The following is a 15303-nucleotide window of genomic DNA, read 5'->3' on the forward strand; positions in this document are numbered from 1 at the left end:
GGCAACTAGCTTAACGACGGTATAGAAAAGATTTTAAATAAATAAATAAATACACTTGTTACTGACAGGCAGCCGCTGCCCTTAGGCAGAAAGCAGAAGTACTATGCAGTAATAACTAGCAAGGAGTACTGTCAGGGCAGCTAAATGTTGTGTTCTAACATGTCAGTGTACCACTTTGCAGGCTAAGCTAGACACTGCTTCGTATATCAAAGTTCTTCCAACATGGACTATCTCTTTCCACTAATACACTAAGGCAATGGAGAACAAAGCGTGTCAGTGGGATTTGAACCGTGTTCCCTAGTTCTTAGCCTGCTGCTCTTATCAGTAGGCTGCTACTTCATAATTGTACTTTTCCTTTGAGACTTGCTATGAGCACAGTGTACCTGTGGACTTTGAGCTTGTTTTTCATGTGGGTAATTTCATGGGCAATATGTATAGGCTTGAGAATCTAATCTATGCTCATTATTTTCCATTTCTGCCCAAAGAATTTGTAAACAAGTTAATCAGTTAAAGGATTTGTTTTATGAGCAACCCCAACTCGATGTGTTATGTCTTTTGTCTTTGTGTTTTACTGAGACTTAGTAGAAGACTTCCAGACAACCCTAAGGGTCTTGAAAAGCTTTACCTTTCCCAGATTAGCAAAAGAACCCAGCAGCATGGGTGAGAACATGGCCCTAGAACTTCCAAGCGAGCCTCTAAGCCCTACTAGCCAGTGGAACAAGGGCTGCACAAGTGTTAGTGCGTTTTGGCTACTTCCTGGGTAGAGTACATGTTGGGAACCGTTTTCTTTTGGGTTCTGCCAAGGATGGTGGTGTGTTTTCATGAAAAATGACACCAAATGTTTTGGGGCCGATGCAATAAAAAGTGTGGCAAGTGGGCACTGAAAAGTCAGCGCCCTCTTTCCTAACATGTGCATGGCACCCACAAGGGGGGCACTATGCTATACCCAAATTATTGGGTCGCGGCTGCCGGTTATGAAGACAGACGCCGATAAACTCGGCGTCTGTTTTCATTACTGGCAGATGGCCAGTTATGAAAACCGAAGCTGAGTTTACCGGTGACTGTCTTCATAACTCGGCAGTCTGTTGGTTTTTTTTTTAAGTAGAAAAAAAATATAGAAAAGCAGTTTTTTCTACTTTTCTGTACTTTTTACCTGTGCTCAGCTATTAATGCCTGCTCCAGGTAGGCGTTAATATCTGAGAGCAAAATGTGCGTCTGAGACGCACCCTTTTTTTTTTTTTTTTTTTGCATGCGGAGTGAATGAGTAATAGCCTCATCCACATGCATTTGCATGTGATGAGCGCTATTGAATTCACTCTGCGTTAGGGGGTGGATTAGCGCCTATTTAACCCGTGTCGGAGTGCGGGTTATACAGTGCGCTCGGCCCCTTTGGTTGGATGTGGGTGGGAATAGCACCTTTGGAAACCAGCAAGTGTGTCTGCTTTCACTGATGAGGTGCTGACAGGATTAACATCTTCCCATGCCTGTATTTTCAGGTGGAACTGGAGCGAGGGAAGACACTTCATATCAAAGCCCTGGCTTTGGGCGACCTGAGCAAGTCTGGCCAGCGGGAAGTGTTCTTTGAGCTGAACGGGCAGCTGCGCTCAGTCCTGGTCAAGGATACACAGGCCATGAAGGTAAGCGGCGTGTGGTAGAAAAAAAGATCACAAGTTCATGCTAAACAGAGCCATTACTACCAGGTTTGACTGCAGTACATAAAATTCTAATAGCAATTTCATGGCTCAAGCTAATATCTGTGAATACACATTCCAGCCAACATGGAGAAAGTAATTTTCTTTCTTCTTGACGTTGGCTATTTTGTTTCCTGCTGATGTCACAAACAATATATATCTCACTTTGGTTCAAGCCCAGAGAAATTGCATCTCTTTCCTCAACATCTTTTTTTCTTTTCAATTAAAAAAAAAAACAAACCCTAAAAGAAAGCTAAAAGCATCTGAAAATGTACTACATAAGGTGCACTGACAGATGCCCAGGAGGGGAGGGTCATCTAGACTGCCATGTCTCCAAAGTAAGCCATCCGGCTCACAAATTATACAATGCATGTGATGTCTGAAATGTTTCTTTTTTTTTAGTTAGTAATAAACCATTACAAGGGTTTGGTATAATCCATTGATAGCATCCAGTTCTAGTGGTGTAAATGGAGAGACAGAGAGAACTAGAGAGTGATAATGCTCCAATTACCTTTTAGTGGGTTGAGTGTTTGTTAGGCTCTGTGGTTGATGTACTGTATGTGGATTTGAGTGGATAGTTGAAAGGACGGCATTTACTGGTCTCTGCTCCTCTGTTGAGCTGGGAGAAGGGTGGTAGCGAAATGACTAGGCAAGAGAGTTTAGTTTCATTTGTTAATTTAGGGTCTATTATATTGAATGTCTTTCCCGCGTAGGTAACAAAGTCCTGGGATAGATGCTTTCTATCTGGCCACGTTTTTATTTCAAATATATGGCCCCGTATTCTGTATTTGATGAGCATGTTATTTTCAGTTTTACTGATTAGATATTTAACCCAGTGATCTAGCAGCGCTATGGCTCTCTGGAGTAAATTGGATTATCTGCAGCTACGATGGCTTTTATTTGGATCAGTATAAGTATTTTTTAAAAAAAAGTTGTACATGAGGTAATGAGACAATATGAATCGTGTCTTCAGATGTGGAATATCTCTGAGTGTGTGATAAAGGCAGAGTAAACGAACACACACATGTAGATAATATCAAACATAAAGGAGTGTGTGGCAAAGAAAAATACATTACTGTTCAATACATGTCCATAAATGTATTAATTATATATTAACAGATCGGGAAGAGCACAATCTAATATTAATGCACGCTCGTTATCAAGGAAGCCCTGACACGGCCGTGTTTTGCTGTCAAGACTTGCGTCGGGGGGTACCAAAAGATATTCACATCTTGAAACGGAGCCATACACGTAAATCTTCATACAGGAGGGACCTCGGGGGATAAATGTAGTGTAATGGTGGCGAAAATTTCAAAATAAGGCTTCAGCGAATGAGTCCTGGCATCTGGCTCAGCGTCAGGAGAAGGGTGGGTTTGAATGTGATGGTGGAGGGACAGGGCCGGCGTTGGGGGTCCCCCACTATCCTCCCTGTGCTGAGTCAGATGCTGGTACTCTTTCTGAAGCCTTTGTTTTGCAAACTCACTACTACTAACACTACATTATCCCCCGAAGTCCTCCTGGATGGAGATGTACGTGATTTGTTATGTAATAAATGTATGGACATGTATTGAACAGTAATGTACTTTTCTCTGCCACACGTCCTTTTTGTTTGATATCTCTGATGTGACATCTGAAGAAGGGTCCTAAGTACTTCTAAAAACTTGGGTGCATATTTTTAGATAATACTTATGCTGATCCTATAAAAGGTTTAAGAATCTGCCCAAAATCTCATGATTGGAATGTAATTTTGGTGGTGTTATATTGTATTTTCAATGTACGACTTATTTTATTTGGAAAGAGGTCATAGAGGGTTAAATCATTTTGTAAAAAACAAAAAGGAATACCTTAGCAAGTGGAACTTTATTGGCTGATAGCCCCTTGATAATAAACCGGCAACACATCACTGACCCTGTAAGAATTAACCACAATCCCCTTGGCCCTTCCACTGTGGTTGGTGCACATTTTGGGAGTAATTTTCAAAGCCATTTATGTTCAAATGGGTGTTTTTAAACCCACCCGAGCTCAGTGCACACAGAAGTTCATGCAAAACCTGGTATCATGCATTCCAAGGAGCAGGGTTGGGCAGAGTAGGCAACTATTGTGCATAGTTTTAGATTTTAAAAAGTATGCATGTAAGTGTACACGCATTAGTTATGCCCGCCAAAGAGGAGCTGTAAATTTACACAAATTGTCAGAAAATTATCCAAGTATTTTCAAAGCAGGCCATAACTTATGCATATAAGTTATGGTTCTTAGAAAAGTTGGCAACCCTATTACCAGACATTGTAAAATAACCCACAATGCAAAAAATGTCACTCAGACTCCATGTGGCCTATCTCGTATTCCAAAACAGCACTAACTCCTAGAACTCAAATGGTAACAAGTGTGGGGGCCTGATTTTAAAAAGCATTTTCATGCTTAAAAATAGGTTTTACACATGTAAAATGTACTTTACCCATGTAAGTGGGCTTTTGAAAATTGCTACAATATATGCTATTGAATTTGTCTACAGGATTTGCCTGCATAAGTGCAGTTTACAAGCGTAAATGGCTTTTGAAAATTGCTATATTAGTATGTTACATTTACATGTGTAACTCCTTTGAAAAATACCTCATATGGAAAGGCAAAACTACAAATATTCCACTGGGCCCAAAACCACCAGTGCATTTCATGTTGGACATCTACACAGAACTTACATGTCGCCTTGGTCACTTACGCGGAATACAAACCTCACCAAATACAGAATAAGTGACTATAAATTAGAAATACAAACATGCAGACGAAAAATAAAGAATTCTTTGCTTTTCTGTCCACTCCAATCTCACCCCTCCTCTCCTGTTCCTGCAACAGGAAAGAGAGAAGGGATTAAATTAGGGAGCAATGTGGCTATTCCTGTCTCTACAGTGTCTTCTCCAGGCTCAGCTCCTCCCATCTCTTTCCCTGTGTGCTGCCTGGGAGGAAAAGTGCTGGAGCAGGAAACAGAGGGCTGTTATCTGCTGCTTAAGATTTGGGCATTGGCCAGTCTAGTCGTCAGGGCAGCACCCTTTGTGCTCATACTATGGGCCCCCGGCTATGTAGGGCCTGGGGTGGCTGCCCTTTTTGCCCATAGATTAAAGCAGCCCTCACCACACTAGTTGTGTGGCTGAATATCTCGCTAAATTAATCTGCTCAAAATCTGAGTGGTAAATTTAGACCTGTCATTTGTGCAGCTCTGTTTACCTGGCTAAATTTAGTCAGTCAATGCTGAATATCACACTTATTAGCTAAACTTAAAAGCCTGCCCCATTAGCTAAACTTAAAGCCTGCCCCTCTGACCTGGCCCCTTTTTTACTCAGCTGAATTGGTGCAGTTTGCAAAGGGGCTACATTTTAAATGACTAGACTGACTCAGCTAAAACCCAATTTTAGCTGGGTAAATCTTTTGACTGTCAATCCCAAAGGGATCTTAATGGCAGAGGGAAAAGACCAGAGATCGCGTAAGACCTTTGACAGCACAAATAGGCAGACTGAATGGACCAACTGGGCCTTTTCTGCCAACATCTTCTGTGGACAAGCACAGAGCGTCCTTAGTGATGGGAGAAGGGTTTTGCAGACACACTGTGCTATCAGATTCTCTGTTTCCCAGTTTGGTTCAAATGTTTCTTGGGCCAATAGTTGCTGATAGTCTTTCCAGTTCACTTGATGCCTGTTGCTGCATGTGAAGTTACCAATTAATCAGTCTGTCATGAAGACTGACATTCCAGTACACAATATTAGAAGAAAGAGCAATACCACACTCAGACTTAGCACCTGTTCCGCTCAGAGCAGAGTTAAGATACAGTGATCATACCATCCAGAACTTCAGTAGGTAGAAACTCCCGTACTTTTAAAAAAGAAATGGTATGTTTTCATGAGAAAAGGATGTCAGAATATAATATGGACTTGGGGAGCTTGGGTTGATGTGAAGAGTTCATATCCATGACTGTGCCATTTGCATGTCCTATCTTCCTGACAATTCCTCTCCACCTTTTGCCCCAGGAGATGCACTTCCACCCGAAAGCCCTGAAAGATGTGAAAGGGCAGATCGGGGCCCCCATGCCCGGCAAGATCATTGACATCAAGGTGAAAGAAGGGAGTAAGATCGAGAAGGGCCAGCCGCTCTGTGTCCTCACAGCCATGAAAATGGAGACTGTGGTCAACTCGCCTATGTCCGGCACAATCAAGAAGGTGTTCGTGAAGCCTGACATGCACCTGGAGGGTGATGATCTCATCCTAGAAATAGAGTAAAGGGGCCTTCAAGTGTCACCCTCTTCCTCTCTTTCCACTTTCCTGGACACACATTCTCTCCCACGTTCTATACCAAGGGCCAGTAATCGTGTTCACATGCCTCCAAGAGCACCAGAAAGCAAGGTTGTGCAGAAGGAGTCGCAACTCATTCCCCCAGTGCATTCCGAGATTCTTACTGAAATTAAGTTTCAGGTTGCACCACAATGAGAGAACTTGGACTGGCTTTCACCGTGTTCCTCGCAAAAGCATTCTGAAGCCTGTGGCCCTCCCCAATTCCATGAAAACGAAACAGAGCAATGAGGAACATAATGGTCATGCTGCTTTTGACTTTGGCATCTCACAGGAGGGAGACATTCCTCCATCATCTCATCAGGCATGCAAATGACATGTTCCTTTTTAATGAGGCTGGCTAGAGCCTTTGCCACAATTGTGTCAAAAATAAAAGTGCCAGATTTGCTTTGTAACATGAGAAGGCATGAGGACAGGGCTCACAGAGCCAGGGTTGGCTCAGAATTGGAGATGATGATGTCATTTGCAGTGGAGCCTTGAGTAGGTGAGCTGTGTGTTTTAAGAGAGAGGGTGTTCAGTGTTTGTTCTTAACTATCTAATTGCTATATGGGATAGGGAAGTTTAGTATTTTAATATATATATATATATATATGGACCTCTTAATATCAAGTGTGCTGGAAAAGAGAAGCGGGACAAATCTCTCATCATAGGTCAGGGAAAGGGAAGAATTATAGGTCTCATCTGTCAGCAGGCACAAGGGGGAAATAAAATGGATGGGGCTTGGAAACAATGTTAAACCATGTGTCAGAGCTGGCTGTCTCAAGACGCCCACAGCAACAAGAGAGGAAAGGATTGGGCGCCATGTCTGCTAACATTAGGAAGTACTGTTTTGGAGATAGTACATGCCATTGTATGTTGAAGCTGCCTTAAATTTACATTGAATGCAACTCGTTGACTGTAAAGTGCTCAGCTTATGTTCATGCCCCAGGAAGATGTGTGCTTGTACCCATCACCTACACAGCAGCATGTACATAAGTACACACCTATACACCAGCCCCTCCTGTTAAAGGCATGGCCAGTGAATCCCAAGGTCTGTTGTTATAAGGAAGAATTAGTCTAATTAGATCAAGGCATTGGCACAGGGAGGGAGCCACTATACATGGAGTGCTGTCATGTAACTATTCACACGCAAGCGCAGGAAATATACATTCTTATCTTTCTCTCTCTCTTTGTTTCATCCTTTGTCTTTTTCTTTTCCTCGTTACCTTCCTGTCTTTACCTTTTATTTCCTCTTTCACCTGAGAGTATAATTAAGGGCTAGACTAAAATCAAATGAATATAAGGGGAAAAATGAATACCAAGACAAAAGAAAAATAGGCAAAAAAAAAAGCAAACCAAATCTGGGTTTTAATATTGTGAAAAAAGCAAAGATGCTTAGACAACTGTCTTTCAGTTGGTAATGCTCTGATATACCAAAATAGGCTTTACCAGATTGAGAACGCCTTCTTATCCTTATCAATAATCGTTGGTCAGCTTTGCAATTTTTTTAATACTTTTTTTTTTTAATTTGCAAATAAAATCAGGTAATTATCATTCCTTTTTCTATAGCCCACACAGCAACGCCACTGAATCCAGACTTTGAGAATCACTAATAGATCAGGAAGAAGAGATGGGGATTTCAGGATAACTATAATATGCAAATTAACCAAATTGGTCCAAACTGGACCAAATGTGTGCATGCATCTTATAAATATTCATTGTGGGTATTCTGGAAAACTTTATGGCCCTCAAGGACAGATGTTGGTCGTCCCTACTTAGAGCACCATGACTTTAAGAACATTACTCTGTATGACACTATATAGCAAGGAAGAAAGTGAAAATCATGCTTATGCATGATTTTGCTAGGGCTTTTTAATTTTGACTATTGAAAATAATTTCACCGTTACTGGATCAAGATCATTTTCAATGGGGTAGATGCCAAACCCATGTTCCACCTCCCCTCCCCCAAGTTTGGATCAAATTAGTGAATTCTATCATGAACTTTTATCAAATTCACAAGAATAAAAACAGGCTTTCGCTCCAGCCTAAATGAAATATATTGCTATAAATATTATTTGAGGTTACAAAGACAATTTGATTCAATCAATAAAGAGTACAAATGGATTACAATCTCCAGGTACCCTAAAATAGCAAGATGATATGCATAAGACAGCATAACCAAATCTGTCACCATTCCAGAACACAAATCATAAAAAGGGACATGTAATCCAGTTGGTCAAGTCCATAAAGTGGCACTGATCTATAGTCTTGCAGTTCTACCCAGAGGTAAGCAATTTGAAAACAAATTGAGACAAGATAGTCCCAGACCTAATACACTGTTTCTTCCTCCCTCTGTTTGTACATTCCAGTTTTCTGAAGTGGTTTGCTCCATAATTGGCCAGCACTCATCTCACCTAAGTGATGAGGCTCATTGATGGAGTAGGGATACAGACATTGCACCTCATTTTGAGGTTGTCTGTGTGCCAAGTTAGGCTTCTTATGTAAAACAAATAAAAAATCCTAGTAAAAACTCACTTATATTTTAATAAATTTAACCATCTACTTCAAAGTAAAAATAAATCTTGAGATTATACTTGGCTTGATTTTTTTTTTTTTGCCATCAGTCTACCTATTTTTTTTTCTCAGTCTGCAAAATGTCTAAGTTGGAAACCCACACTCGCTGCTTGGGGATGTGTGACAAAAGGAGATCAAAAAAGAATACTAAAGAAAAGGAAACAATTTTGCCAAGTTTTTGAATAAATGAGTTAAACCTCCAAATGAACACAGTATCTGAATGCATCAACAATAGTGGATTCATTTCCACTGGACTCAAAAGCTGATTTCTTTCAATTTTTGTCTTAATTTTAATTACACACACTTGCCATGCTTTATCCTCTAATTTTATTTCCAGTTGTAACAGAGCAAATCTATATTGAGTGCTTTTAAAACATCATATGGGTACAAGGTGAAAAAATGATTTCATTGGGATGTCAATCCATTTAAAATGTGTGCACACACTTGAATTTTTTTATTACCAAATCATGAATTTCCTCAAACCAGTGAAAGATGATAGAGTCATGAATAGTATGGGTCTGCCAGTTTCCTGTAGCTTAGATCACATTCAGCTTCAGAGAGTAGCAAGCATGCCCTGCAAGTCCTGTGGTGCATTGCAAGTGCCTAATCTCACTGAGCAGCTGGCACAAACTGGAATCCCCATGGACAGTAGCAAAGAGAATTATTGGTACTTAAGGACCACTGTAAATTTGGCATAATCCACAAACCAATAATGTTAAGTTTGGGAAGCAGTTACTGTACGGATGGAGCACTTGAAACCTTCAGTAGAATTGCCACAAACCTTCACAGGTCCTTGTTTTCAGGATCAGTTCAAATTTGGTTTTGTAAAACTTACCTTCATACAAGAGTGCCACAAAGTTCAGAATTTTCCCAAGAAAACCTACTCAAGGTGATGAATGAAAAAAATCAAGATGGGATCTGTGGATAGGATTTGTAAAATTATCATCTTTGCACCTAACCAAAATGACAATGTCATCACATACCTGGAAACTTTTCATTTCCAGTCACCCTGAGATTGTAGTGGGGGTGGCGGGGGAGGGGGGGGGGAAGAGGAGTGACAGCAACATGCGCACAAACTTTCTCTCACACACGCTAATACATTCAAATGTTCACTCATACTCTCGCATACCTTCACTCACCCACATTCATACGCTCTCATACACATGCACTTCCACACATACATATACTCTCATCCACATAGACACTCACTCCTCTCCCTCTTCCAGGTACACATGCACACTTATTCTCTCTACTAACCTCGATCTTCATTAGCCACAGCAGCCTCTTTCCCCAGGCCCGTGGGACCTAGTGCTCATCTTCTTCCATCCTTCTGCTACTCTTGTTTCATTTTCCCTGTGCGGGCCCAGCATGGCAGCTCTTCCTGCATAGGCTCATGCTGTCTGTTTCTTAACTGCTGTGGCATGGGGGCTGGTGCTCCTGCTCTTCTTTTTCTTCCCACTGCACTTCTTGTCCTCCTGCCACTGGGTTTGCTGGTCCTTCTCGTTCTCTTGCCAGACGCGGGGCCCACACTGCTTCAACCCACTTTTTCTTCTGCGCCACCTTCAGCAGCAGATCACCCGAAATTTTCGGGTGTTAACCCGGACACTGGCAATTCATTCAAAATTCTGGGTGAGATTCAGAGATTTCCCCAGGTATGGGCAGCAGCTTCTGTTTTTGTTCTTAGAAGCAAGAGAGATAAACAGAACCCCAGAGTATGGCTAATTCTGTGGTTGTGCAGCTGCAGTATTCAAGGACAATGACACTAGCACCAGACCATGGGGGAAGAGATGGATTTGGTACCATTACTCTTCTTCCCCTGTGGTTGCTGTGAACTTGCAGGACCAATTTCTATTTAGAAGAAACGGCACTGCACATCCGTAAGCTGAGTGTAAGCCTGTCCACACAACAGGGGAGAGATGATGGCTCTTCTGGTTCCCCTTCCTTGTTCAGTAATTCCCTGCTGGGTGACTTCAGAACTCTTTCACCTTCCTTGAACTAGCCAAAGGGGAGAGAAAGAGAGGCTTCCTGGCTACCTTCGAAGGATGCCTCAAGTATCACATGATCTGCTGTTCTGCCCACTACTGTCCGAGAACAGATAGCAGTTGTAAGTGTGAGGAAATTCCCATATATCTGCATAGGGAGTCATGAAGCAATGTGAGTGCATCCTACAGTGGAAACCTGGGAAGGAAGATGGCACAGACAGCTGAGAGAGACTAAAAGTGGTGGTTACATGACAGCATCCAGCATCGCATTCCCCTTCAGTATTCTACCATAGAGACACAGAGTATCCTACCTAATTCTTGTAATTATAATTACTAGAAGACTTTAAATCTGATGACTCTAGACAAGCACCTACCACATGCGTCCCCGCAGATACCACACTGAGCCAACAGTGAAACCGAGGGGGGGGGGGGGGAGAGGACTCACCATTGGAGAGATCACTGTCTCCCCAGTACTTGTGGTGAAAGTGATCTGATCAATCAGTCTCATTCCTCTACAGTAGATAATATTGCTCATTGAAATGAAACCATTACTTCATCAGGCTAAATATCACTGGGGAGGGGGGGACAGTGTCCCTATTACGGTGATGACACTCTTCATTGCTTACCCTAACACTGTGTCGTCATGATTGCAACAGAAGAGGGCTATGGCAAAGCATTGACTTGTCAGCATTGAGTGGCATTCTAGTAGGAGTCTGGGAAGCCAAGGTTCAGATTCAGAGAACCTAATTGGCAAGGTGGTTTATATGTGTTGGGATTTGAGTGCCTATGGTTAAAGCCATCCTTGGCTAAGTTAAAAAAGAACTGCCTTGGGCTATCAGCTGGGAGTTAAGCAGAATAAATGGCTTCAGTCAGAAATTAAAGGAAGCAAATGACAATTATTTATAGAACAACTATAACAAATGTCTTAAAAACTATCTGTAAAACTAGAAATAAAGAAATCTCAACTCATCAGCTTCGAGTGTCTGTGTGTGTGTGTGTGTGTGTGTGTGTGTGTGTGTGTGTGTGTGTGAAGCGTGCATTGCTGCTATTACCTGAATTGTGCCTGTTCCGCGGTGAGACAAACGTGTTGCCCCTGCTCTGTCTGTTTTGTAAATTAATGGCGTTCTTGTCTTTCAGCACCATAAGAGGCATTATCTTTCACCAGGTCTAAGTTTGCAGGCAAAAAAAATTGCCCACCTTATTTTTTCCTGCTTATTCATTAATCTCTCTTCATTGGAACTATCAATATAAATGTATTAAGCAATTGAATGGAATTTGTGCCTTGTCTATGTTCCTTGCAGTTGGCTTGTTTATGATGCTGTGATTTAAAGCACCTTAGACAGGCGCAATTACAATTGTAAGCAAAGTTGATTTTTTTTTTTTTAATTTTTATTTCTCAAGATGCACATTACAGCAAACAGCAAAAAAACATAAACATAGCATCATAAACTTAGTACAAGAAAACAATAATGAAAGTAAAGGCTATATAACCACTTTGCAATATGCATGCTTGCAGTTTTTAAATATTTATATGCAATACTCCCTAATGTAACTCACAGTTCAACCATACCAAACATCTCCAGACTATACAACACAAAACATCTGACAGCAGCATGCACACAACACTATATTCCACAATCAAATTGTACTCACTACAGACCATGCCCCCATGCACACCGTGCACTGGGAGGGTAAAAGTTGGGATTATCACCCAACAAAGCACAAAAATTAGAGACTACCTGTTAACTGAGAGATCTACAGGTCATCAAACCTTATTTAGGGAAAAGTTACTCCAGCCCACAGAATATCCCAAATCTGTCAAGTTTTGCTGGAGAGCTGATGGTAGCTGAAGAAAAAATGCTTTCCATGCTATAACAAGGGAACCTGGAACTCTAGGTTTAGATACTTCAGTATCTAACCATTCCATTTGTTTAAACTCATACATTTTATTTTGCCACAAAATTAAAGTAGATGAGGTGTCTTCAATCCATTTGAGTAGGAGACACTTACATGCCACTTGTACAGCCAGACAGAAAAATGTCTCTGTAGCTGTAGAAATTTCTCCAGTGTGAGAAAAATTCCCCCAGTAGTAAAATCATACCCTTTAGTTGTAGCCACACTCCTGTTCACTTTTGCATAATTCACAGCACAGTAGTCCAAAAGGAAAGTATATTGAAGAACGTGTTACAAGTTTGTGAATCAATATGCCATGCTCTACATTATATCTAAAATAGTGAGGAGAATCAACAAGCTTCATCTGGTAATGCTTAACATTATCAATATAGGAATGATGTAACACTTAAAACCCCATTTCTCATAAGGATATGTCAGTAGTGAATGTAAGTGCATCACCATCGAATATCTGTAACTGAACCAGCCACATCGAAAATTTCACTCCGATATTTACTTAGATTGCACTGTAGAAATATGTATCTGTTGCTTGCATAGCAAATGCCATTGTGAAATAGAGTTCTTTCCCTCTCCAACAGATTGAACTGCTTTTGCAAAAGCATATTTTCTTCTGGCATCGCAATCAGACCATTTTAAAGAGTACAAATAGTGTCTAGTTTGTAAAAATACAAAAAGATGCGATTTTTGCTGGGTGACGTAATGAGCTGATAGAGCGCAGATGTGCAGGCTTGGAGCTCCCTCTCTCAGCATTATCCTTCTCTATCCTCAGTACACTTGCGCTCAAAAAATACCCCAAGATGCAGAAAGACTCGACAAAGAAATGTATGTGTGCGTTATGGACAAATCAGCTGAGCAAAACACAGAAATTAACCAGGAAACTGACTGCTGAAAAAACTGAGGTCTCAGGGGACCAGACCTAAGATACACTCTTTTTGATGCTAATAAATCGCTGTGGAGGATGTTTGAACTGCTATCTGATAAAGTCGCCTCTAATACTGATGGTAAACTGGAAGTAGTTGTTGAGAAGGTAGCTCAGTTGGAAACTTCTGCCCGGGAGAACCTCTCTAAGACAGATGCCTTGCTTATTTGGGTGGAGGAGTTAGAGATGTCGCTGACTGTGGCCTGTAGCAAGACAGAGATGTTGGAAAGAAAGCTCAAAGATGTAATGGAGAAATTTGACAATATTAGAAACAAACAGAAGGAAAAATATAAAAATAGTGGGACTGCCAGAAGCAGTGGAGGGAACAAACCATGCTGCTTTCTTCTCCAAATGGCTGTCAGAGACTCACACTTGCAGTGAAAGTCAGCTCAATGAAAATTGACAGAGCGCATAGAGCCCTGGCACCACACCCTCCTGCCTGGGAGGTTACCCGCAGACTCTGATCATGCAATTACATAATTATGGTGACAAGGTATGTGTCTTAGAGAAGGCCTGCTCGCTGAAAGAAATCATCTACCAGCAGCACCAGATCATTTTTTTCTCAGCCTTCTCCATTGTGCTCCAAAAGAAAAGGGCGGGCTATGTCGGTGTGAAGAGAGCATTGCAAAAACAAGACCTGAGCTACGCACTTCAGTACCCAGTGAGATTAAAGATCTTCGATAGCAACAAATCCAGAATTTTTTTTATACACCAGTTGAAGTGCAGCGGTACCTAGATCAAGTGGGAGGAGTCCACAGCAGCACGAGAAGAGGCAATGGAAAATGAACACTAAGGGGAAATCTGACCATTGAAAGATCCCTCTTCTAGTTATTAAGCCCCATGGAATGGGAGTCTCACAACGCAGTGGGACTTTATTGGTTTATGTCCTCCATGGGTAGATTTCTCTTTTTAGGAGTGATGTATTTGTTTTTTTGTAATTTTTCATGTGTCTCAGTGAGGCTGTTGGGGGCTGGGGAAAGGATTGGGGGCTTAATGAGGAGGGAGACTGCTCAAATAACTATTATAAGTACAGTTGTTCGCAGAAGCTCTTTTATTAACTTGCCTTTACAGCCGCTATTACTTCCTCAAGAGGGCAGCGTTTCCCACAGAGCATTGGCAAGCAAGGAGCCTGGAAGTGTGCGGGCTGGATGCGCCATGATGCGGCAGATAGAGCAGTGAGGGTTTGCTGGCCTCACGATTTGCAGGGTGCTATAGACTACGTTTATCCAGACAATGGCAGACTTCTGGCCGAGATCATGACTTTGATTTTACAATGTTTTCTAATTACCCAGACTTGAAAATACATAACATGGAGGTGTGACCCTTGGCAGAGGTTTACCCCCTTGTGAGAGCTACATTATAACATTCCCGTACTTGATAGTGGAGGATGGTTACTTCAGATTGAGGGGAGAGGGGAGGGTTTGGAGAGAGAGTAACTGGCAGCATCTGTGCCCTGAGGGGTCTCCCGCACAGATAACCTGCCTATTAATGGACAGCGTGTGGGTTTGAATGTGGGAATTGGAAGTATTGAAAGAGAGTAGCAGAAGGGAAGTAATTTCAGTATTTCTTGAGTTTGTTAGCGGAAGGGTATTTGTTTTATTTTTTATTTTTAAAAGCTTGTATCCCACAGCGGTTTACATCGGAACTCTGTTATGTATCTTATCACCCTGGAAGGACATTATGATCTGCAAATTAAAGGCCTTTTAGAAGCACAGACTCTCAGTGGCACACGACTAGGAGAAACCCATGACAGAGCTTTCTCCGTTGCAAGGCCTATCTTTTGGAACTCTCCCTCAGTAGATACGGCTAATTAGCCCCATTCTGTTCCATAAACATCTAAAGACATACGTGTTTAAATAGGCCTTCTGCTTATGATGTTAACCTATGCTGTGGAAGTTATGCTGTATTATGTT

At 41.6% G+C, this 15303-nt stretch overlaps 1 protein-coding gene across 5 annotated transcripts in view; it reads left to right on the forward strand.

Moving 5' to 3' along the window:
* PC (pyruvate carboxylase) overlaps positions 1-11532 on the forward strand; it is a 582027-nt gene extending 570495 nt beyond the window's left edge. For all 5 annotated transcript variants that reach the window (XM_029611112.1, XM_029611108.1, XM_029611109.1 and 2 more), the window contains 2 exons: positions 1497-1637; positions 5708-11532. In XM_029611112.1, the coding sequence (XP_029466972.1) occupies positions 1497-1637; positions 5708-5956 (390 nt within the window). In that variant the 3' untranslated portion in view covers positions 5957-11532. The remainder of the gene's footprint in view (positions 1-1496; positions 1638-5707) is intronic.
* The last annotated feature ends 3771 nt before the right edge of the window (positions 11533-15303 follow it).

The sequence above is a fragment of the Rhinatrema bivittatum genome, chromosome 8 (genome assembly GCF_901001135.1).
Source record: "Rhinatrema bivittatum chromosome 8, aRhiBiv1.1, whole genome shotgun sequence".
Taxonomy (NCBI): Eukaryota; Metazoa; Chordata; class Amphibia; order Gymnophiona; family Rhinatrematidae; genus Rhinatrema; species Rhinatrema bivittatum.